Raw genomic sequence first — 25570 nt, 5'->3', positions numbered from 1 at the left:
TTAATGTCCGCCGCATGAACTTCAATAATAATTTATAGCATTAATAACAAAGGAATAAAAACAGCTTATGCACTCATTACTTATCTTTTCTTAGCTCTAAGCCTATGAACAACAAGAACTATGAGAGTGACAAGAACAGCTGATCCTGCTGTAAGAAGAGGAGTACAGAGCTTAGACCTTTCTGGAGTGGGCTGCTTTTTCTGAGTCGCTTTCTCACCAAGCTCTTTCGGTTTCTCTTCGTTGAAAGATTCACCTTCTTTCTCTTGACAACTTTTGTTACTTGCTTCTTGAATTTCATTTCCTACGCCATGAGTTTCTTCTCTTTTCTTGACTTCATCTTTGTCATGTTGTAGAGTTTCTGCTCGTTGGGGTTCTTGATCAGGTTTCTGCTTTTGCTTTTCTTGAGATATTTTATGTTTTGCCTGACCAAATTCACCCGCTGTGTATTCTTCTACCTTTTCGGGAGCAGCTTCTTCCAATTCTATTTGATACGTAATCTCTTTTGCTTTCTCTGATGTCTCTGTGACCTGCTTAATCTCTTCTGCTTCTTTTGATGTCTCTGTGACCTGCTTAATCTCTTCTGCTTCTTTTGATGTCTCTGCCACCTGTCGAGTTTCTTTCTCTCTTTTATAAGCTATAGTCTGCACTGTACCTGGTTTCTCCTGCCCAACCTTTTCGTTCAAATCCCCATTAGCTATTTTAGGAAATTCGGTGGGAACAGGTTTTGCTTCTTCAAGTCCCCCTTTATCAGGCTTCTCTTCTGCAGTTTGATGAGGTTCTTCCTCACTTTTCATCCTGGGATCTCTAGGTTCCTCAAGAGATTTCTCTGCAGTAGTGTCATTTTTTATAATCTCTTCTACAATTTCAGTCTTTTCTGTGAGCCTTCTATCTGTCTCCTTCACAACCCCGCCAGTTTCTTCGATTCTTGGAATTTTTGGCTCTTTGGGTTCCTCCTGAATTTTCTCTCCAACACAGTCTTTTTGAAAAACCTCATTAGCTACAACTTGCTCCATTTCTAATTTTCCTTTACCATCTCTCTCAACCTCCTCTTCCTGTACTTCCTCAATTCCAACCCCATGGGTTCCTTTTTTCAATTTAGGCATGACAATTGTCAAGGATGATTCTTCTTCATTAAACTTTGCCTTGATCTGGTCTAAAACCACCCCTTCAGGAATTTTGAAAACCTTTCTGAACCCCCTGATTTCCACCCTTTTCTTGTATACTACCCAGCCTATCATCACCATCTCCTGCACCGGCTTCTCCCCACTTACCACAATCCGTGTCCCGTCTTCATTTATCTTTATATCAATTTTTTCTCTCTTAAAACCTGCATTTATACAAACATTCTACTGTAACATCTAAAACCCATATTAAAAAAAAAAAAGTATTAGTGAAGTTGAGAGAGAGAGGGAGAGAGAGAAATTGACCTTTGAGATGGGCAGTGAGAATGAACATGGTGTCATTTTCCCTAGACAAGAAAACAGGACCTGCTCTGTCTTTTGCAATCCGAAAATCAGTTGTGGAAGTGAGATCACCCCTGGTTTGGGTGATTTTGAGTCCCAATTCTAGCTCCATAGCTGATTTTTTTTTTTTCCTGAATAGAGGACCTATAATTTTCAGATAATTGAGTAATAAGAGATGTAGGAAGTTGGTGAGTGAATAGAGGAATTTTAATAGAGAAACAATATTAGGTGTGAGCATATAGTAAGTAAAGCACATATTCATTGCTTCCTAATATGATATTGGTGGCAGGGAGGGCGGTTTTATTAACGGCTAGAGTCTATTGCTTTTCAAAGCATATCTTTCCTTGGGCGGGAAGCTAACGGCTTTCTTCGATACCAAATCCAGGAGGATCGCAAACGAGTCACGCCCCATCCCCCAATAAAGTTCAAATGAAGAGAGATTGAATCACAGCTAACAGCTTTATGAAAAGACGTTCTATTTTCATGGCTTTTATTAATGTTTTCTTAATTCCATCCTTCACTGATTAATACTATCTATATATTGGTTCCAAACTCCGAAAAAATAAATGAGGAAACATAATCAGTGGGACTTTACAAGTGCCTGGCTTCAATTAATATATGTTCAGAATCCATAGTCAAAATTTATCAGTATGCTAAGGATAAATAATCGACTTCAAAGTTTTAGGACTAAAGTTTTATTATTGTTTTTTTTTTTTTTAACGAAAATTTATTTTTGTTGTTGAAGAATATATATCTACATTTTCGATCCTTCTTGTTTAAATACTTATTTAATTCAAGATTTGAAAAATAATTGGTTCACTTTTTTGTTTGATTCACATTTTAGTTTAGATGTTAGGGTTAGGACACAAATGCATGTTGTAGGAGTCTACTTTTTAGTAACGTCCATTTAGGTATAATCTAGTAATACAAGTGAAGGCCAACTACAATTGGAGAGTCTTAGGTGGCTAATACCTTTCTAAGAACGTACCCTAACTTTGAACAAGTAAACCTTTGCCTATAGGGTTCAAAGTGGTTTCCTACAATTAGATGGTGACTTCTTCTTTGCCCTAACCTTGAGTTAGTTGCGTATTCTCAAGTCCATATTTAGGATAGTTCCCAAACTAGAGTGATACATGCCGCGTGACTGTGTGAGGCCAAAAAGCCATTGGCACTCATAAAATGCTCTCATCTGAACCTTCTAGTAGGCATAGTTTTCCATCAAAGATTGATGACACTTAAGGACCGTCCTCTTTCCATAATAGCAAAGGTCACAGACCACACAAGGAATCTACTTCCTAATTAAATGTACATAAGCTCTTAGACCAACTGAAAAAGTTCTTTTAGACCCCTTTGTTAATATGTAGATGAATTAATAATCTCCTATAGTAATCCATGAGAAAACCCAATAAATATAAAAACCCAAACAACCCAAGAATACATAGAATGGAACTACAAAACCTAACAATGACCTATTGACCTGAGAAGCCACACAATGAATGAGGACTGTATGAGCTAAAATTCTTTAAAGGCTAGAATTTAGGCACAATACAATTTATTTATAGAGATGAGTTTGTAGGCCAACACTTGGGCATCAAACCTAGACAGTTTGGAGAATATAAGAAAAGTCGAACCAATTGTAGAATCCAACAGTAAGGCTGATCAATTGTAGAATACAAGAACTCTTATTTAAATCTCCTCGGGCAAACCGAGGGCCACTTTTACACAGACTTTTACAATTTTCGTATTATAGATTTGTTTTTCACCTCCCGATCCTTGTTCATTTAGGATCTTCCCCCTGTTATAGTCACTTTGCTTTTTTGGCCTTCCATTTGTATGGTCGTTGATCTTCCTTTGGATATTTGTCCCATCGTTGCCTTCAAGGTGGTGGCTGAGTGAGATACAGGTTGTATGAGCACTGTTCAGATGTCATTCTATTATTAATGCGGCAAGCAAGGTATTATAGTGCATTTAATATGGAGGTGATGATTCCTTTATAGGGAAGCTTCCTTCCCCTCTCACTTGCATCTGTCATTGCGGCTCTCTTTGGTTATCTAGCTCTTAGTTTGGGTAGCTTCCCCCTCGTCTCCAACGGACACCCTTTACAGTACCTCCTCGAGCGTGGGGCACCCCTCGAGTATACTTGTTTGTCAGATATATCCGGCATCTTGGCTGGATTGGGCCTAGTTTGATGGCAGGTTAGGGCCATTCGCTCTTCGGGCTTACTTTGACAAGAGTACCACTCACAGACCCCCTACAAGGACAATGGGACTTGATAATTTTTACACGTCTTTCCTAAAACACTCAATAAACATGCACATCATATGGGAAAAAAATCCTTAGATACCAAACATATATGAGCACAAAGTTTGATATCCAAATAAAAACAGGCATAAGATCCCCAATCTATATCTATGTAACATATAAAAATTGAAACGTAACAGTTAATATTGAAAGATGAGTTAGACAACAAAGTGTTAACTAAGAGAAAAAAACCCCAAATTCATTAAAAAAATCTCTTGAAAAGGTTTCTCTGTCTCTAAGAAAGCTCACTCTTTAGTTCTCTCATAGACAGTAGAATTGGGGGGTCACTTCTTCACGAAGGTGTTTTAGTCTTTTTTGAAATAACAACATTAGTTCAAAGCTTGTTGGGTTCCTTTATTCGTAGGATTTGTGGGAAACAATTGTGTTTTGTTGTCCTAAATTATCTTTTTTCTTTGTTTCTTTTGTCTACTATCATGGATGATTTGACTACCAATTGGAATCGTCTTACCCTTTCAGATAGGGAAGGACCAGGTTATTGTCTTGATGATGAATTGAGCTCCCAAGAGTTCTTTTTGGCCACTAAGTTTTTGACAAAAAGGGCGCTAAATGTTGATGCAACAGCAAAAACTTTTACACCATTGTGGTGCTTAAGGAACGGTGTTAAGATTCGCAATTTGGGTAACCATACAATATTGTTTATGTTTGATAATAAAGAAGAGGTTGAGAAAGTGATACAAAGTGAGCCATGGAGTTTCAACAAACACCTGATGGTCATGGAAAGGTACAATAAGAATAATTATGTTGAGGAGCTCCATTTTACCAGGTCTACTTTTTGGGTGCAAGTTCATGGTCTTCCAATAAAGTTTATGAATGTGAAGGCAGTTAAAAAAATTTGTGATGTCCTGGCACAATGATACCTACTGCTAATACACATGAAAATGAGGGAGGAAATTTCGTTCGCATCAAAGTTTCAATGGACGTAATTGTTCCATTATGTCACAGTCGTTTAGTCTCAGTAGGGAGAGATAAGGAAGTGTGGGTCAACTTCAAGTATGAACGTTTGCCAAACATATGTTATTGGTGTGGCTACTTCAATCATGACGACAAGGATTGCAAAGTTTGGCTAAACAGTGAAGGCACACTCACGCAAGAGCAGAGACATTTCGGCCCAAATCTCAGAGCTTCATCGTTTTCTTCTTCCTAGAAGCAGGTTATTTCAATCCTAGGGTTCTACAAGAGCAGGCAGAACTTATCTTCGACCTTAGCAACTAATCCTATGGTTGAAACGGGGAAGCGAAAATCACGACAAGTCCCAATAAGTGACCCTTCATTGGGAGTGGGCACGATACCTCAGTACAACTGTGATGTTTGAGCTACTCAAATGCAGGGAGGTAATGGTTCGAATGATGAGGTAACACATGTTTTAATTGGGCCACCTATCGACACTCTCTAAACTGAAACGGGTGAAAACCAAATACTTGACAGTTGTGCCTTACCCTTGCCCACACGAAGCTTTGAATCAAAACTTAAGGAGATATATATGGCTTTGAATAAGGTTGATCCTCATAATTTCCCTATCCAAAAAGGTAACTCCCAAAACCCTTGAATAAGGACTTCATCCCACATTCAACCACGCATTCAATCACAATCGTTGACACCCATTTAGCTCTCCCTATCCAAAAAGGAAACACCCAAACACCATAAATCTCAGTTTCAATTCCTACTTTCACTCCAATACATAACAACCACACAGCACATGCCAACCATTCAGCAAATCCTAACCAAAAAAGGAACCCATAAACACCATTATCTTCAGATTCAATTCCAAATTTAATCCCACCACGTGACAGCAAAACACCACGTGCCACACATGACCTTCTTAGGGTTTCATTTCTTCCACTTAAGCCGAAACGGACCACGATTGATAGACCAAGCCTAACCGCTTTAGCCCCTTTGGTTCAAACTACTTTGAACCTTGGGAAAAGATCACCCATGCACACCAAAAACTACTCTGAGTTACCAAACAAATGTCATCAGTTTTCAAAGAGTGAGGAGGAAGAAATTTTGAAATTGGTGGAGGCTTATATTCAGTCCCGCCAATCACAATGAATTGCCTAGTTTGGAACTGTTGTGGGCTTAGGTACTTATGTACAGGGAAGGAGCTTGGAGATATAACCTAGGTAAAAGATCATTCTGTCGTGTTTATAGCCAAAGCACTGGCAGACAAAGCAAGGCTGGACACAATGCAACAAAGTATCAACTTTGAACACAAATGGGTTGTACCTAAGGAGGGCCGAGGAGGTGGCCTAGCAATTTTTTGGAAAGCAACTGTGAAACTAGAGGTGGCTGATTCTTCACACTACTACATTGACACTTGGATTGACAAAGGTTCTGATAACAAGTGGAGATTCACTAGTTTTTATGGGGAATCAGAAACATCAAAGAGATTTGATGCGTGGGATAGTCTTAGAAGTTTAAACAACCACCCAAAATTACCATAATTATTTGTTGGAGATTTCAATGAGTTTACTCGGCAAGATGAGAAATTAGGTGGAGCTATCCAACATCATAGGCAGATGCAACTTTTTAGGTTTGTGGGTAACTAATTCACTTGGAGCAAACAATTGAGGGCGGACATTCAATTTAGGAAAAACTTGACTGAGGTATGGCTAATGACTCTTGGTTTATGAAATTTCCAGGTACTATTGTTCATCATCTCTAAAATACTTCCTCAGACCATTGCCCACTATTGATTAATCTGTCGGGATTAGAGCCACCTCCCCAAAAAAGAATTTTTAGGTTTGAGGAGATGTGGCTATGAGATGAACGTTGTGTTGAAACGGTTAAAGCATCTTGGTCTTCTTATTCCCATGGGTATAGTGACAGTGATATACTAAAGAGGGTGGAAATTGTGGAAGAAACCTCACTTGGTGGAACCACAATATTTTTGGCAATGTAAGGAAAGAATTGAAGGGAAAAAAAAGAAAGAAAGAAAGAAAAAGCACTCCTAAGAGATGCTGAAACTGCTGCTCTAGTAAGTGGAAAAAATGGTCGGGTTCGAGTTCTAAAAGATGAGATCAATATCCTGTTGGATAGGGAAGCAAGATTGTGGAACCAAAGATCTCGTATTCTTTGGTTAAAAAATGGTGACAATAACACTAAGTTTTTCCATTGTTGAGCTACTTAGAGACATAGGAAAAATGGAATCTGGGGAATTATGGATGAGTCCAATACTTGGAAAGTTGAACTAGAGGAGATATCATCGGTTTTGGTAAACTACTACAAGGAACTTTTCTAAACCTCAAGGCCGGATCCTCAATGGGCACACTTAGATAACATCCCTTCGGTGATTACCAAAGAGATGAATTCAATCCTTACTGCTGACTTTCAAGCGACCGTAGTAAAAAAAGCCTTGAAGAAAATGGCACCTCTCAAAGCTTCGAGTCCTGATGGCATGCCCCTATTGTTTTATCAGTATTGTTGGGGAGTGGTAGACACTAATGTTACAAATTCAGTGTTATCTTGGCTCAATTTAGATACTATCACACATCCGCTAAATCACACTTTTATCACTCTCATCGTCTAAACGAAAAACCTTGAACTTGTTAGAGAGTATTAGCCTATCAGTTTATGTAATGTGTTGTATAAAATTTTCTCTAAAGTGTTTGCCAATAGACTTAAGAAAATTTTACCATGTATCATAACTGAACATCAATTAGCTTTTGTAAAAAATAGGATGATTACAGACAATATCCTTGTTGCTTTTAAGTCACTTCACTATATGAAAAATATGAGTATAAGAAATATAGGCTACATGATTGTAAAGCTTGACATGAGTAAAGCCTATGACCATGTGGAATGGGTGTACCTAGAGAACATTATGAGAAAAATGGGATTCAGTGAGAAGTGGATCGACTTAATTATGATGTGCATCAAAATAGTTACATACTTTATCCTAGTCAATGGGGAACCTCAAGGACTCATCCAACCTACTAGAGGCATCTGACAAGGGGACCTACTGTCTCCCTTTCTCTTCTTGCTATGTACAGAAGGTTTACATGGTCTCATACAAGAAGTTGCAAGAGTGGGGGATATTAAGGAACTCTCTATTTGCTGGAGTGGTCTTCAACTAACCCATTTACTGTTTGTAAATGAAAACCTCCTATTTTGCAAGGCTACTAATGAGAAATGCTAGAAAATTATTGAGATTTTGGAGGGCTAAGAGGCGGGGTCAGGCCAAAAGGTGAACAAAGACAAAACAACTATTTTCTTTAACAAGTCCACTCCTGAGTGTACAAAGCATGAGATAAAGGAGGCTTTGGGGTTACAAAAAAGTGTACAATATGACAAATATCTTGGGCTGTCTTCATTGGTTGGAAGAAAGAAAAAAGAAAGTTTCAATTTTGTCAAGGAAAAAGTTAGGAGGAAATTACAAGAATGGGGGGGTAAGCTTTTATCTCAAGCCGGTCGGGAAGTTTTGATCAAGGCAGTCATATAGGCAATTCCAACATAGCAATGGAGTGCTTTAAAATTCCATTGGGCATTTACCATGAGATTGAATCAATGGTGAAAAAAATTTGGTAGGCCCAAAGAGGAGATAGAAGAAAAGTCCATTGGCTGAAATGGGATGAAATGACAAAATCAAAAATGGAGGGGGGCATGGGGTTTAGGGACTTAGCAATGTTCAATGATTCCTTGTTGGCAAAACATGCTTGGAGGCTCTTGCATAATTCAGACTCCTTGTTTTATAAAGTCTTTAAAGCCCGTTACTTCCCAAATTGCTCTATAATGGAAGCAAAAAAATCATCCACAGGGTCCTACGCTTGGAGTAGTATTTTACATCGGAGGGATGTGTTGCTTAGACGGTGTAGATGGAGGGTTGGGAATGGGAAATCAGTGAGCATATGGCAAAGTGCATGGCTGCCAAGGAAAACTCCAACACAGGTAGTATCTCCCATCATTGAATCTATGGCAGGTACAGAGGTAGAAATCCTTATAGATGAGGCGACACATCACTGGAATCGTGCTGTAATAGATGGGATCTTCATTCCCAAGGAGGCAGAGTTGATTAAATCCATTCCTTTGCCACAACAGGAGGTGGAGGACAGCTTGTTTTGGCCTTTCACTCAAACCGGGTCGTATATAAGCAAGTCGGGATACAGGTTCTTGAAATCTGAGGATGCAGATGAAAAGGATGGTGAACAGTTAAGGCAGGAAAGGGAGCTATGGTGAGGGATTTGGTGCAAGTGCTAAAAAAAATTATAAAAATCTAATATGGATGGCTTACTGTAACTTGTTGCCTACCAAAGAAAACTTGGTGCGTCGAATTGTCATCGAAGACCCACTCTGTGACCGCTGCAAGTGTGTAAATGAATCAACTCTCCATGCCCTGTGGTCGTGTAGTGAATTGGATGTGGTTTTGGAGGACCTTACTTCATGGAATTGTCGTCGTACAACCAGCTTCATCAACTTCAAGGAGCTGCTTTCATGGCTAATCAAAAACCAGAAACATTTGGAGATTTTCTCGGTCACGACATGGTCTATCTGGACACAGCAAAATCAAGTAAGATTACATAAACCCAGCTTCAGCCCTCACTTAATCACTCCATTGGCAAAAGAACGACTTCACGAGTTCAAGGTAGTTAACCCATCTCCTTCGTCTACTCAGAATGTTTCTTCCTCGACACGGAATCGATGGCTACCTCCAGTGCAAGGAATGGTTAAAATAAATTGTGATGGTGCCAATTTTTCAAAGGAAAACAAAACAGGGATCGGTGTGGTGATCCGAGACAGCAGGGGCTTGGTATTGGGTTCACTATTCAAACAAGTTCCTCAAGCTTATCGAGGCAATGGCTGCTTCAGCAGCCCTATAGTTCGCAGTAGTCCTGGGTTTCCATCATGCAATCATTGAGACCAACTAATAGGTGTTAGTGAAGGCTTTGCTAGATGATACCAAGTTCTTGTCCGCGGTGGGCTTCGTTTTAGATGAAATCAGATTTAGTGCTACTTGTCTTGAAGAATTGTACTCTCATGTAAGGAGAGAATGTAATAAGTTTGATCATATGTTAGCTCGACATGCTATTTGTGTTTTAGACTTTGTAGTGTGGATAGAGGATGTTTGACCACTTTTATTTCCTGTTGTACTAGCTGACATTTCTGTTTTTTTTTTTTTTTTTGTGATACAAGATAAAATTTCTACTCTAACCTAATCAAAGTGTATATGTGTGTGAAACTCTTTCTTGAAGATTTAAACCCCGGTCCCTACCTCCCACACCCTACAAGTATTTATACTTGTGGAGTAACCACCAAAAAAAAAAAAAGTTAATATTGTTACACTCCTGTTGAGTTACATCATCAACCACATGACAAATGTTTTTAAGTTTTTCATATATGTTTTTACAATATTAATATATTCAATATTGCTCCATAACTTTACACATTCTCTATAACCTGATTGTAACTTATCAATCATAATAACGTCACTTTTCACATTTTCTAACTAGATTGTAACTTCTCAATCCTAATAATTGCTATTATATCTATTATTGAAAGCACACTCATAAAGAAAATACAAGAGAAGTTTGTGTCAAAAATATTGAAAGCAATATTAGTTTTGTTGGTTATAGACTTGAAATTTTTTTGTAATTTATAGCCTAAAATGAGTTTCTTAGTCCTTTCATTTAATTGGAATAAATCAGTTGGTGAACTGTTTTTGCCCCCCTTTTTTTTTTTAGAATACCTTTTTTAGTTATTCATGTGTTGAAAAGATTCTACTTCCAAAACATTTTTGGCAAAGATTTAGAAACTTAAGGCAAACATATAACCACTAAGAATCTTTCATTGAATTAACATGTTTCTCCTTCTCAAAAAAGAATTAACATGCTTCTCTTCTTAACTTTGAAAAAGAATTTTCCTTTGTGATCAGGGTGTTGCAGCTTGCAATAATGGTTGGTAGAAAAAAAAAATACATTTTTGCATTAAATCGGAGTACATGTGATCATCCTATAGACCCATCCCAAAAGCTGCATACCATTCTAACATTTTGTGAAGGGTTGTTCATGTGATGAAAATAATTGGTAATTGTGTTAATTATTTGCTAATACTTTTTTCTTTTAATCTGTTCTCTCACTCCATTATTTCAACGCACAGAAACTTTTTTAGTTTCCTCATATTGATTTTCCAAAAATATTTCTAAGAATATTAATAATGCTGCCAAACCGAAAAATTATTAGATACTCTCGGAGTACCATAAATGTGTATTTCCCCCTCTCACATGAATGGTGAGTCTCACCATGAATTTAATTAGTGTGACCCACCATTCATGTGAGAGAAAGGAGTACGCATTTATGGTACTCCGAAAGTACAAATTAATTTCCCTTACCAGACCTATTTCAAAATTATAGCACATGGGGTAATTTTTTCTAATTCCCATTATTAGGTCCAAAATTCTAGGGAGACTTTGTGGTTGAATAATTTTTCAAGGTTTTTGACGAGGAATATTTCTACAATGCAAAAAAGATGCTAACTCAGGTTAGTTGTTTGACGGTATCCTAATCGTCTAACGACACCCCAACTAACTATTGATGTCTATTTTTGACAAATGGCCCAACAGTAGAAGAAACCCAACAATAAGGGAGAAAAGAAGAAAATAGGCAAACAGTAAAGAATGAGGAAACAAGCCTAGTGGGCTAACGTGGCAGGATTGATAGCCAGCAGGCTCATGAAAGTAACAAGAGGTAAAGAAGAAGTAAACGGGCCGAGGAAGTTCAAGGAATGAAATGGTAAGCCCATAGGAATAACAAGAGGTAAAAAAGAAGTAAACGGACTGAGGAAACTCAAGGAATAAAGTGGTGAACTTATTTGGGTTAACATGGCCCATAAGAGTAATAAGAGGTAAAGATGTGGTAAATGGGCCGAGGAAGACCAAGGAATAAAGCAATAAACTCATGGGAGTTAAAAAAAGTAAAGAAGAAGTAAATGGGTTTGGGAAGCCCAAGGAATAAAGTGATAAACTAAATGGGCTAACATGGTAGGAATAATAACCAATAAGTCTACAAAAATGATAAGAGGTAAAGAATATAGTAAATGGGCCAAGAAAGCCCAGAGGAGAATTAGTGGGTCAATGGGCTGATATGGCAAGAACACTAGCCAGCAAGCACACCGAGGTAATGAGAAGTAAAGGCAAGACAATGCGGTGGCAAACATAGTGAAGCAGTGGGCAAGATTAGGGATGGTAATGGGGCAGGGCAGGGCCGAAGGATGGGATCTTCGCCCCCACCCCGTATAGATTTTTCTTGCCCCACTCCACCCCGCCCTGCATGATGGGAAAATTTTCTTACCTCATCCCCTCCCCTTAAGGCCACGCGAAGACCCGCGAAGCCCTACCCTATACCGTAAAACTTTATTTCTTGTTAATTTTCCCTATAACTATTACCATTTTTTCAAATAAAATGACATGTTTCAATATTAAAAATATACTTGAAATTATAAATAAATTTATCCTATCAAATCAAACTAATATTTAGCAAAAACTAAATAATATTATCTAAATATTTAACAAGACAATGTCACAACAAAAATCTTATAGTATAACACAAAAATATCATATTATGTTAATGATGAAAAGTAAGTTGAGAAAGACATATGAATCATGAATGAAAAGACAAACAAAAAAAAAGAGTTAAAATTGGTACCTTATTTCCAACTTTGCTTGAGAGAAAAGAGAGGTAGAACCACGTTAGGTAGAATAAAATAAGGTGATGATATTTTTGTTTAAATAGTAGGATTTTAGAGTATGAAAAAATTACAACTTAATCCTTATTAACGCGGGGTGGCGCGGGGTGGGTCTAAAAAGTGTAAACCTATCCCTGCCCTGCCCCATGGTGCGGGTCTAAAGTCTCGCCCCATCCTCGCCCCATCACCTTTGCGGGGCGGGGAAAACCCGCACGGGGCAAAGCAGGGAGGGGCGGGTCAAGCGGGGTGGGAAAAAACTGTCATCCCTAGGCAAGATTAATGGCTAAAGGCCCATCTTCATGAAGAAAAGAGATAAGGACGTGGGCCCAGCAGGCTATGGAGACAAAGGCTCTCGCCTGGACAATACCTAGCCCAAAAAGGGATAAAAGGAAGAAAACATAAGCCTAAAAGCCCACACATCCTTCACACCACAAATGATAAACACAACCCAATATGCATAGCAGAACCAGACAATGTAAGAGCAATAAAAATGGTGTGAAGGTCAGAGAGAAACAAACACAGATAGAGTGGAGCGTACACAAAGGACTAGGATACCACCTACTTGTACCCAGCCAATATATGGGAGATGGGTCATGGGTCAAGGAATTCAGAGGGTGTGGTTTGGCGGTGGGGACAAAACGGGATCTATTTAGGGGTTTCCGTCCAAGCTTCTTTGGGGGAATATCTTGCTGGGATGACATTTCAACCAAAAGAGGTAAATATGGGCTGAGACCACTTGATGCATGCCATAAAGGTAGGTGGTGAGGTAGCTTAATCTTTATCCATTAAGGTGAAACAAAAATAGAGAGAGGTAAGAAATAAGACAAGTAATTTTGTTTGGAAATGAATAGTTGTGCAATCAACACACTCTAGGCAGAGGTAATGGCTGGATAGTCAATAGTTTAGTGGGCAGTCCTGGAGAGATGCCTACAAAAAGCCAAAAGGGGCTGAGGGGCAAAAGAGGTAAATTCCATGATGGTAGATGATATAAAAGGGGGTAGCCATGAATAGTAAAAGGGGAGGCAAGAAAGCAAGAAGCAGAAAAGAATAGAGAAGAGAAAACACGGATAGAGAAAGAAAAGGTAGAAAGACTAAGTGAGAAAAGAAATCCAGAGAGAAAGAAAAGTGGTAGAAGTAGAGACATGTATCAATCGACCACCTTTTCTCTTCCTCTCAATAGACCCACTCTTTGAAGATTACAAATCGAAGCTCAAACCACTTAGGCCCTTTGTCCATAGCAAGTAACTTCTATGGTAGGAGCCTTTTGTTGAGGTTATCTGCGTTGGAGATTGGTTCCCTTCTTGGGTTCGTTTCCGCTGAAAAACTTAGCCCATAATCCAATAGATGAGTTGTTTCGTTGGTTATATTTTTTAAATGATTTACCCATTGATTGGCTAGAGATTACTAAGTTATTTATCTTTTTCTACTGTAGTATTATTCCTACTTGCTATAGTATTCTGCCACAACCCGGTTAACTTTCTTTGAGATGTTAGCTTTATTTAATACACCTTATTATCATAGTTATCCTCCTGTAGTGTATTCCAGTTGTAACACTTGTAACAGTTACTTCTACTGCAGCCACACCTTGCGTTTAGCCCCTAACGCTCATGTCAAGATGCGTCTACATTGGGTGAGCTTAACTTGTGCACAAGTTGGCCTAAAGCACAGTCCTAGCAAGGCTAGTCTTGACTCTCTAACCTCAGACTAACGGGCCATAGCACAGCAAAAGGGGTTAAGACCCAACTGTACAAAAAGGCCCCCACACTAACCAACAACGGCACCCTAGTCATCTACCAATGCAAGTGTGTGCCTTCCACTCCACGTAGATATAGAAACTCTTGCACACTATGCTAGAAGATCCTCCCACCAATCCATATCCTTCGAATATGGAAAGTGAACTCCAAGAATCTCAGTGCCCTTAACTCCACTACTCCTATCATGCTTCCTATAAGAAAAGTGGTTAAAATCATGGGCCCTATATAAACCCCCAAACCTCCTCTATTCCAAGGAATGATGAGTGAATTTCCCTTGCTCTTGTACTTTTAGAGTTCTTGGAGATTTTGTATAGTACTGACTTAACTATTAGAGAATCATTGACTGATCGGCCAACCACACACTAATACCCTCTGCCAACTCATCTAGGATGACACCTTTAGTCCCACCAAGTGAACTATATAGTATAGACATCCTATATACAACTACATCTCCTTGACTAAGAGTGTGACAAGGATAATCTCTTCATTTTTTTAATCTTTTTTGGGTGATTATTTTGGACAATAGTACAATCAATTGAAATTCATCACAACGAAGTCTTTTTGTGTGAATCATTGATGTACATGTTTGAATACTGTAGACATTCGATTTTGCACCCATGATTTAATCAAGGAAGATGACTGGAGTAACCATCCATGTACCCAAAAAAATCATTCTTGCATTGCATGCATCAATTTGTTCTTGCATCCATCAATTTGTTCTTGCATCACATACATCAATTTGGTCTTGCATTGCATGCATCAGTCTATTCATTGCATATCATAATAATGATCTTAAGATTCTAACGGTTGCAACGATATGTCCGGTTTCTAAATCAAACCATCGGATCGAAAGATATCACACGATTAAGTTTGCATGGTCCATATGCATTGTGTCTAGGTAGAGTCGACCACACATGATTAATTTATATTAATTTTGATTGGTCAAATAATTAAAATTAATTAAATAATTTTGTGATTGGTTGATAATTAGTGTTTAAAGTAGGATTGCATCAGAATAAAAAGGATGATTGGATAACAATAAAATTGTGGATAATCTGAACTTTATCAAGATTTATTTTAGAATATTTATCTACAAGATAATTGTTCTTAAAAGACCTGCATTATCTAGAAAAGAAACAAAAAATCATGGACGAAGGATGAAAATACGTCTAAGTGCAAAGACCGGTAAAAAAACCCTAGAAGAGGAGTCCAAACGGCACTTGAACACAAAAGAGTGTTCGGTGTCCAAGAGCCCATTCGGCAGTTTTGGAGTGCCGAATGGCACTTTAAAAGTGCTGAGTTCCCATCTTTTGGGCTTTGGCCCAACGGCCTTCGGGTGACAATAAGGCACATCCTTTTTGACCTTTTCATTGAAGGATGCATTCCGATTTGCATTTTAAGCGTCGTTGCTTATTTTTTAAGCAATCCCTATAAATAGAGGCTAGGTCTCATAATTCAGCATATTTTTTTTACGCTCTGATAGGCATACATTTTGAGACTCTCAAATTGCTGATATTTGCTGATTCTCTTTGAGATTTGCTACAAGAATTAGGGTTTTTAGGTTTCAAAGATAACTGAATAAGTTTCTTTGAACCATAAAACATCCTTTCAAGTAGAAGAAGGCTCATGCAAGAGGTTGTTTTCTAACTCTTTTGTTTTTATGTTTCTCTTATCATGATGATGCATGTTTTATTGTTTCAAATATTCATATTCTGACTTGTTAATTTAGATTGTGAAAACATGCTCTTGATTCTTTTATTGTTACCATAATTTGTTTCTTAGTTTTAAAGATCTGCATGTACTTAACTCTTTTTCTTTAAAATAAAAAAGATCTACATCTTTCTTAGATGTAGATCTGAATTTTTCTTCAAAATAAAACGGATCTACATCTTTCTTAGATGTAGATCTAAATTCTTCTTAAAACAAAAACGGATCTGCATTTTCCTTAGATGTAGATCTGAATTTTTCTTCTAAATAAAACGGATCTGCATCTTCCTTAGATGTAGATCTAAATTTTTCTTAAAACAAAAATGGATTTTGTATCTTCTTTAGATACAAATCTGATTTTTTAATGCATGCAAGTTTTTGAAATAAAGAAAGAGATCATGTATTGTTGTTTTTGTTGTTTGTTTTGTTTGATCCATGTAGCATGAAATTATTTTATGAATGAGATCCTCTCCATAAAAAAAATCTTTTTCAAATGAAAAACAGATCTGATTTTTCTGTTATAAAAAAACATTTTTTTTTCACAAAGTAAATATGATCCTTTACAAAACTCAAAACCATTTTTTTTATCTCTTAAAAACATATTTGAATTTTTTTAACCAACCAAAAGACTTTGTTTTATTAAATAAAAATAAATTTGAATTTTCTCTTCAAAAACCATTCTTTTTTCTTACACCTACAAAAACATATTTGATTTATTTTAAGTCAAAATGATTTTTTTTTTATCATTAAAACAGATCTGAATTTTTAAATGAAAAAGAGGATACATTCATAAATGAATTTTTGTGATTAAATTTTATTTCACATGTTCAACATATCATTCATGTCATGCATAAATTGGTACATTGGTCACAAGAGTCTAGAAGACCAGACTCTGTCTGGGCGAAATGAGTGTCCAACACCTTCCTATTCCGTAACCTAGCCTCCGAATTTCGTTTCTTTGGATAGGTAGACCTAGGCTTTATCTTTGTTTTTATTTTTGGGTAAATTGTAACTAGGACAAAAAGCCATGCATTTTTGGTAGTTTGTAACTAGGACCAAAAGCCATGTAATCTTCAATTTATCAAACTTGTATCTTTTTTTATCCAATCAATAACAATGAGGCATTTCAATCATGTAAATTTGTATTTTATTTTTTCTTATTTTTTTTGTATAAAAAAATAAGTGGCGCTCTTTCGGTGTGGTGTCTCACAAACACAATTTATATATTTTAAAAAAAAATTGATCAATTTAGGTTCATTAATATTAATGTTAAGATCAAGTTAAATTTGATGCAACTTTAAGCATATTTATACCACTAAATAATTTTTATTGGTTTAATATTTTGAAAATTTCCACCGCTAGATCACAAGTTCTCAATATTAACAAACACGTCAAATTTCATGTCAATAAGACATTATTTACTATTGAATTCATAAACTCATCTTTTATATGTAATTTTAAAATACAAAATTTGAATATTTTATAGATAAGATAGTTATTAATCAATAGGATGTCAAAATTCATACACAAAAAAAAAAAAAAAGGAAAATGAATGATATAACATTTTTTAAAGTTATATTATAACCTATCATTTTTATATACACAATCAAAGTTCCAAACATCTAAAGGAAGTGCTTGAATTGTGGAAATTTGAGTAGTGTGATGGCTGAACTATGGGCTCTCATGGATGGGCTTGTTTTAGCTAGGAATGAAAATGTTTCAAATTTGTGTGTAGAACTAAATGCTTTAGTTGTTATACATTTATTGGAAAACTCCAATGCCAATTACTAATTAGAGCCTTTACTCACTGATTGCAAAGATTTGTTGAAGTCATTCCCTAACCTTTAAATTGAACACACTTATAAAAAAAGTTAATCAGTGTGCGGATGCTTTAGCTAGATTAGGCAAGGCTAGTGAAGAAGCTTTTGTGTTGTTTGTTAACCCACCATGCCTGTGGTGGATCAGCTATGCTTCCTTGATAGAGAGTGAGCTTTTTGTAAGAGCATTCCCATTAGGTGTAACAAATGCCAAATATTTGGCATTTGGCACACCAAATACCAAAAAACCCCTCTCATGAGATGTTCTAAATGCTATAAAATTTGACACACATGAACAATACCTTCCATCTTTGAAACGGTACAGACAGATATGCTAAAAAAAAATTTATTCATTTTCTCTCTCTTCTTTTATGACTTTTCTTTCTTCTCTCTCTTGCATTTTTCTTCTTTCTTTCTCCACCTGTTCCTTATCTTCTGTCACTCCCTCTTCCCTTTTTCTTCTTCTTTCTTCTCCAGCATCTTCTTGTTTCACACTTTCTCTTTGAACAGAAACCTAGTTGGAGTTTTGTAGTTTCAAACCTCTCCCTTTTTCTTTTTCTTTTTTTTCTTTGTTTGTTGATCGGAACCCGATTCGTGAAACGGTTCTTTGTATGGTAGTGTGTTTTTCTTCTTTCTATTTAGTGTTTGTTTATTGGTTATCTTTTTCTTCTTCTTTTTTTGAACTATTTGGGTCCAAATCCGACTCCAATTCGAAACTGAGTTGGTGAGTTCAAGTCTGAGAAATCTGTCTGTGGTGGTTCCAATTCATGGAATCGGCAAGTCTCTAGGCTTTTCTCTCTCTGATAATTCCATACACGTTTTCTTTCATTTTTGGCAAATTGTTCAGTATAATTTTGTATAAATGGAGTTGATTCATCTCTTCATTTTTTTTTTTTTGAGAGTTTGTGTTGATTTTGGGGATTTTTGAGTTGATTTTTGGGAGTTGGTGGCGGCTGGTAGATTGTTGTTGGTGGTGGCGGGTTGTACCTATGGGTGGTGGTGTTGGGCTGTGCTTGTGTATGGTGGTGGTTTTATTCCTTGTACCTATGTGTTGGTGGTGGCAGGCTAACCCCGCAGTTTAAACCATTTCCCCTCTAGACTCCTAAGCACTTTGTACATAGGGAGATGCCAATTCGGCTACAAGGCCATATATATATATATATATATATATATATATATATATATATCACCTGCTCTACACTCATTGGTCTTGCTACTACATTTTTATTTTTGTTTATTTATTGTTGAAAGGAGAAAAAGGGTGGGGAGTGGAGACAGCGCTAAAAAGGAAAAGTAGTACTTGATTGCATGGCAAAACTTGAAGACCAAAAGTGCCAATGATTCCAAGGCATCACAACTCAAGAATACATGGTATTATAATCATAACCCTTAAAGCTACTTTAGATCAGACCTGAGTATATGGTCCAGTTCAACATTACCCTACTCATATATTTTACACTACACAAAATGCAACCAATTCTCTCTTCCTCTTTTTACAGCATCAGCAAAGCCACACATAATAGAGCCATTTCCACCGCAAATAACCCCACCATCACCTGCATTCCCACCGGAAATAAGAACACCCAATCAGGGTACGCCATCAAAAGTAAACTCCCAAAAAAAACCCCTTTATTTTTTTCCCACTGTACATAATAATAATAATAATAATATGCAGATGTACATATTTCTATATATACACGTATTCCCAATATAAAGTTATGGGTTATACATTCCCCTATCACTTTAAAAAAAAAAAAATTAAATCAGTGGTGTCCTTTGTATTTGGCCAAGCTTTTCCATTTTCAGCCCATAAGATATTTTGAAAACCCCATAATTTTAAAAATGGACCGGACTGGCCAATTCAACTGGAAATTGGACATCAATCCGGTCCAGTTATTCACAAAAACCAAAAAGTAACAAAAAAACCAAGAAAAACCGTTAACCGCTGGTTTAACCATGAAATCTGAAAACTGGTCCGATTTAACTGGTTTTGCAGATATTTGAAGAGGGGTTGAAACAATGAATTTTTCTTAGATTTGAAATGGTAGGAGCACCACCACAACTACCATTTAGGCAAGGAGAGAGAGAGAGAGAGAGGGATCAAGGCCCCGTTTGGTACATGTGTTTAAACAATAATTTTTAATTTTTTTAAAAATACATGTAGGTGAAAAAATGTGTGAAAATACGTATAATATTGTTTAAGAACTAAAAATATGAGTTTAAACACATGTTTCAAACATGCTCCAATTCATCAAAAATTGCATTTTCTACCATTTCTCAGGACATAGTCCTCTCTGGCTCCTCTACTCTTCAAAATGCAAAGAGAGAAGTTGGATCTTTAAATTGAATTGTTTTTGTGAGAAGCAAAATAAAATAAAACATTGGTAGTGGAGGACTTACTAGACGTAGTTTTTGTGTCATTAATGTTGTATTTTTTTGAGAGGTAGATGAGTGGTGGATAATTAATGTTGTATTATTTTAAGAGGGTAGGTGACTAAGGTGAGTGGTGGGAAGTAGGAAATAGTGAGTGACACAGGTGGCTTTACTTTTCTTTTCTTTTCTTTTTTACATATATATATATATATATATATAATATTATTACTTTTGAATTTATATTAGTGGTGGAGGGTGGAATATTAGGAAAATGCTAGGGTTATAATTTTTTACACAATTTGTTTATATGGTAAGTCATAAATGGTATAGTAAAAGTAGTGGGTTCACAATTCTACTACTCATAACTTGTCATATAAACAAATTATGGCAAAATTTGTGCTTCTAGCATTACTGGGATACTATTTTTTTCAAAAGAAATATAAAATAATATTTACATTTTAAATTGTAACTTTATAGGCAACTAGTATCTAATTGTGTACCATTTATTTTACAGTATAAAAGTATTTATAAAAAAAACTTATAAAATCATATTAAATTTTATTTGAGGGGAGTCCAATTAAATCTATAATTTTCAATTATATTGTAAAAGATTATAGGGGGATAATTGTTATAAAATAATTATCATTTTTGTAATGTTTATTTATTGTTTATACTTATTTAGTATAAGGCATGAATAGTTGAAAACTCTTTTAAATATTATATATATATATATATATATATATATATCAAATATGATAAGTTATTAATATTATACATTTATTTAATTTTAAATTTATTAATTAAAGTATTTATAATGTCACCAGTTGGACTTTCAATTCGATCCCAATCAGACTAGATAACCAAGAACCATTTCTCTTTCCAATTCTTTGACCGGTCCAGTTTTTAAAACTATAGAAAATCCTATAAATATAAATAAATATGTAGTATACAAAATTTGAGACCTCAAGCTTCTAGATACTTTTTATTGTGTTAGGTATTTACATACATATATATAAATTAAATGGAAAAATTTAGGTACAATATTTTAGGTGTTATTCGTTAGGTTCTTCTATTAAGATTCAGTTATGTGACTACTTAACTGAAAAATATACTTTCATCTAAAAAAAATTCACATAGCAGAATCTTAAAAAAATAACCTAAAAAATGTAACCCTAACTAAGTCTTAGTTTAAACAAATTTGGAAACACTCACTTTTACTTTCAAAAATACAAAATAAACACTCAATTTTATAATTTGTTAACAGGGACATGTAAAAATGGTTGTCCATAGGAGAGAGAGAGAGAGAGAGAGAGAGAGAGTTGCATAATGCATATATACCTGTCGTCCTCCATGGGCGGAGGTTGGTAAAGGAAATATAGTAGCAGAGTCGACTTCACCAGTAGGTAAAGGCACCGCAGGATTACTGTTAATAAATGGTATACCCCCACCTTTATCAGGCTCTATGGACGAAGAACTAACACTGGGTGCCGGACTCGGCGAATCGGCTTGCCGAGGATGGAATGGCCACGGGAATGCTGGAGAAGATGCTACAACTCCGCCGGAAGAGGGAGCTGGAGCTGGAGATGGACCCAGATTAGTGGAACTTTGAGTCACCTTTACTGCATACTTCTCAGAGGCTTCGCATGTTTTCAAAGTGCCATTGTTGAAGGTGAAGTAGAAGAATCCCGGGCGTGATGGGTGCCACTTTAAAAATAAAACATGATCAGAGAGAAAACAAAGCCATTTTTAAGAGTACCTAGATGAAGTACGTATGTAGTTAAGAGAGAGAGAGAGAGAGAGAGAGAGAGAGAGACATACCGTGTAAGAGGTTGAATTAAGTTTGCTGAGAAGTGTGGCTTGAGTGAAATTGCAGAGATTGAAGGCTCTTTGGTTCTGGAAAATGTAGAGGTTGTAGTAATTGTGTTTAAAAACTGAGGTACAAAAGACAAAGCAGAGAACAACTTATACGTGTTAGTTGCTAGCCCAAACAAACAATGGTATATAAAAACCTCTTTTTGTGAGCCATGTAATACTTACTGATGGAGTCTCCTATATGAACAGCTGGATTCTTCCATTCTGAAACTCCATCTACTAGTATGGTGGTGGAGTGAGAGAGCTGCAAAATTAAAGCAAAAAGAGAGAGGAAGAAGATGATGAGCATTGAGGGGACCTTCATGAGCTGTAATGTGTGTTTTTGTTTCTTTGAGGGGAAAGGATAAAGATGGATTAGATTAAAGTAAACTTGAGGGGTTTTGGACTACTTTTGTTGCTTTATCTCTGTCCCTTTGGCCTCTCTGGGTCATTGAGAAAGTAAAAGAGAGTTTTGAAAAAATGTGAAGAGAGAGAGAGACTGTTAAAATGGCAGAACTGTTTGGCTTTTCTTGGGGAGAATTTGAACTTTGAATGGGTGACAGGTCGAGATATTGGGGATTGTGTGGTTTTATGATTTTTAACAGTAAAAGGTCGAATGATTTTGTTTGTTGAAAAAAAAAAAAAAAATATATATATATATATATATATATATATATATATATATTGATTCAAGATTTTAAGAAAAAGACATGAAGCAATGGATCGTCTGATGGCTGATGATGGGGATTATTATTCAAAAATGATTACCTCTCTGATTATTAGCCTGCACTGCACTCTATTTTTGGATTAAATAATTTTCTCTAGGTAGATGGGGAATCCAAATTTATTATCTTTAATTTTGTTTTCCTTTTCTGAATAGCTTACTCCTTTTTACTTTATGTAATGAAATGAAATGATGCTCATACTTCGATGCAGAAGAGAATAAGATCTCTAAAAGAAATCCTTCATAAAGCAAAACATTTGTAAACAAATGAGAAATGTGCCATGGTGTGGCCAGCGGATACTCGTTAATTATGTAATAAATATGGTGCTTTTTAACATTTCTCAAATTGGATCTTATTAAATAAAGATAATAAAAGATTATTAAAAAAATATCAAAAAAGATATAAATTGCTAAAAAATTATCAAAAAGTTGAAAAAGTAGAATAAATATAGCAAAAAGTTGTAAGAGATTGTTGTTAACGGACATCTTACGGTGCCCGTTAACACAATCCATAAATTATATTAGATATGTCAATTGCTTACCCCAAAAAATTAATTAACCTTTAATCAAAAATTTTGCCCAACAAAAAAAAAATTGACAACTCACACTACGGATAATCGATAATTATGTAAAAACACATAATGTTGAACTGAAAAGTTGTAACATGTTTTCCATTATTTTGTTCTAGGAGACGGTATCAAATAGTATGTAAATTGGTGATTGTCAATCATATTTTATTATACAAGTAATTTTATATGATTACCAATTAACGGGTAACGAGTCGCTTGCCTAGTAGAGGCTGCTGAGGAGTGAGGACCCAAAAAGTTGTCTAGAGATGATGGAAATTAACCATTTATTTATTTTCTCGTTTTACCAAATAGTGATTTTTCTATACAACTTTTGGGTAAATATTTTAAGATATTTTTTGGTTGATAAAAATCTTGGAGGTCAAAACTTTGAATAACTTACGATAGGTGATTGATTTAGGGTTTCATTTCATTCCTTTCAAATCAAAGTTGGCTTAGGGGTGTTTACAGGTCGAGGTTGACTAAGTTTTTATACAAGATTAGTAATTGATGTCAATTGACAATAATCGAGTTATCAAACATGTGACATTCTAAATTGGATTGAATTGTTTTGAGTATGTACTGTGCAGGCATGTATTGACTTCCACTTAAGATGTTAATTAGATGAATCTTGAGTTTATAAGTAATTAACTTGTAACCACATGCATATATATAGATACATTTAAAGATATACAATAAAATGCATATTATAATTCCTATATATATAATTTAAATACTATTGATAGTCACTTTTATATTTTGTTAACTCTTTTAAAAAAATTTGTAAGGATATTATTAAGTATAAAATGTAAATTATCTATGTTTTTTATTATTATTATTATTGTGAAACACTTCTTTATTTATGATTCATTTATTCTAGACTCTTTGATTTTTGTATTTAATAACTCACTTGAATGAATATTTATGATGTGGTTTCACATTTGATTCTAAAATTAAGAAATAAAACTCTTTAAGAATAAAGAATTTAGGACACATGACGCAAAATTAAAACTTTAAATTGAAATATAATTTGAGTTTCTCTTAGTTTCACTTATTATTATATATATAGACTAGTCACTAACTCATGTGATACACAGAGATACAATCTATTTTACACTTTGCTAAGGTAGAAAGTTGTGATTTGAGAAATATCAAATTCATGTAAACCTCCCATTGGCATTGCTTCTAACACTGCTTCTCTTGTCCACCAATCACATGTTCAAAAGTTTCATATTCCTCCTCTCATTCTCACTCTTCCTTTCTCCTAAGACACATTTACTATAGTTCAATAAGGGAATTGATTCTATCATCATTGATGGCTTCCTTTTGGTCAACGTTAGCACTGTCCATAGCATTCATTGATAGCCTTGGCATTCTTTAAAGTTCTCTAAATAGTTATCATTCAATGTTTTTCAAGCCCAATTAGAAACTGTGCCGAGATTTATATTCAAGGTTATATTAATCCTTTACACAACCTTGAGAAAATTCAACTCAACAACTATAGCTTATCACATTCCTTTTGATATATAATGATTTTATAAATTAATACGGTTCATCCCTCACCCCTGCAACATAACTGAAGTAGCCTAAACTCTATCAATATACCAGCTACCTATTTAATCCCAATGCTAGAATTTACTAATATAGCAGCAATCGCTGATACACCATGATTGATATCTAATGATAAGTCATAAATTAATATGGTTCTTCTTCCAACTCAAGAAGCCCATCAACACCCGCTCCATACCCAGTCCCCACTACGTTCCCTCACCATACCTAATCTACTTATTACTGAAAATTGAAAAATGAAAACTGAAAATACTGTAGCAAAATAATTTTTAAATATGTGGATAGTACCGTGAGACCTAGTTTTAAAGTAAAATTTATTGAATTCTATACTTGTGGGTCCCATGAACAGTGCACAAAACCCACACAAAAAAACGTAGACGCGCACATCCCCTATTTTCAGTGCAATCCAAACATACACTTAATATCTCCAAACATATGTGATTTCATTAACTTGGGACTTCTGCAGCAATTTTCATATAGCAAATGCAGCAACCTAAGCCTATAACTCCAATTAAACCTTATCCTTCACTTATTACCCTAATCCATAGTATTAAATCCACCTATTTCGTCCACACCCAAACCTACAATCGGTTATATATTGACCCAAATCATCCGCTATAGAATATGTCTAAAACTTAAGAACAAAATCAACATAACAGCATATAAAATCATGTACAAAACCATTCAAGACAGACGCATTTGGCTTGCTCATAATCTTTGAACAATTAAGATGTTAGGGGATTGGACAAAT

At 35.6% G+C, this 25570-nt stretch overlaps 4 protein-coding genes across 5 annotated transcripts; 2 read left to right on the top strand and 2 right to left on the bottom strand.

Annotated features, from left to right (window-relative positions):
- On the bottom strand, positions 1-1630 carry LOC142622578 (uncharacterized). Of its 2 annotated transcripts, XM_075796091.1 has the most exons (3): positions 1428-1630; positions 567-1327; positions 1-527 (listed from the first exon to the last, which is right to left on the bottom strand). In XM_075796091.1, exons 1-3 carry the CDS (start codon positions 1573-1575, stop codon positions 81-83), a joined length of 1356 nt encoding a protein of 451 aa, XP_075652206.1. In that variant the 5' UTR covers positions 1576-1630; the 3' UTR covers positions 1-80. The 2 variants fall into 2 exon arrangements, with proteins under 2 accessions (XP_075652206.1, XP_075652205.1); XM_075796090.1 differs by having other exon boundaries at positions 1-1327.
- Positions 1631-4198: 2568 nt separating this feature from the next.
- Positions 4199-4639, top strand: LOC142626035 (uncharacterized). Its single transcript, XM_075799804.1, has one exon. The coding sequence runs from the start codon at positions 4199-4201 to the stop codon at positions 4637-4639; it is 441 nt and encodes a 146-aa protein (XP_075655919.1).
- A 4364-nt stretch (positions 4640-9003) lies between these two features.
- LOC142626025 (uncharacterized) lies at positions 9004-9636 on the top strand. Its single transcript, XM_075799792.1, has one exon. It carries the CDS (start codon positions 9004-9006, stop codon positions 9634-9636), a length of 633 nt encoding a protein of 210 aa, XP_075655907.1.
- Positions 9637-19017: 9381 nt separating this feature from the next.
- On the bottom strand, positions 19018-22477 carry LOC142621939 (uncharacterized). Its single transcript, XM_075795320.1, has 4 exons — positions 22147-22477; positions 21928-22040; positions 21448-21813; positions 19018-19292 (listed from the first exon to the last, which is right to left on the bottom strand). Exons 1-4 carry the CDS (start codon positions 22283-22285, stop codon positions 19230-19232), a joined length of 681 nt encoding a protein of 226 aa, XP_075651435.1. The 5' UTR covers positions 22286-22477; the 3' UTR covers positions 19018-19229.
- Positions 22478-25570: the final 3093 nt, after the last annotated feature.

The sequence above is a fragment of the Castanea sativa genome, chromosome 1 (genome assembly GCF_040712315.1).
Source record: "Castanea sativa cultivar Marrone di Chiusa Pesio chromosome 1, ASM4071231v1".
NCBI classification, from domain to species: Eukaryota; Viridiplantae; Streptophyta; class Magnoliopsida; order Fagales; family Fagaceae; genus Castanea; species Castanea sativa.
This window is presented reverse-complemented; position numbering and strand designations above follow the sequence as displayed.

Coding starts and splice junctions, on each gene's coding strand:
- LOC142626035 (XM_075799804.1), top strand. CDS start 4,199: ATGGATGATTTGACTACCAATTGGAATCGTCTTACCCTTTCAGATAGG.
- LOC142622578 (XM_075796090.1), bottom strand. CDS start 1,575: ATGGAGCTAGAATTGGGACTCAAAATCACCCAAACCAGGGGTGATCTC. Junction 1,328..1,427: donor TCTCACTGCCCATCTCAAAG/GTCAATTTCTCT, acceptor GTATAAATGCAG/GTTTTAAGAGAGAAAAAATT.
- LOC142621939 (XM_075795320.1), bottom strand. CDS start 22,285: ATGAAGGTCCCCTCAATGCTCATCATCTTCTTCCTCTCTCTTTTTGCT. Junction 21,814..21,927: donor TTAATTCAACCTCTTACACG/GTATGTCTCTCT, acceptor TTATTTTTAAAG/TGGCACCCATCACGCCCGGG. Junction 19,293..21,447: donor CCGCCCATGGAGGACGACAG/GTATATATGCAT, acceptor GTGGGAATGCAG/GTGATGGTGGGGTTATTTGC.
- LOC142626025 (XM_075799792.1), top strand. CDS start 9,004: ATGGCTTACTGTAACTTGTTGCCTACCAAAGAAAACTTGGTGCGTCGA.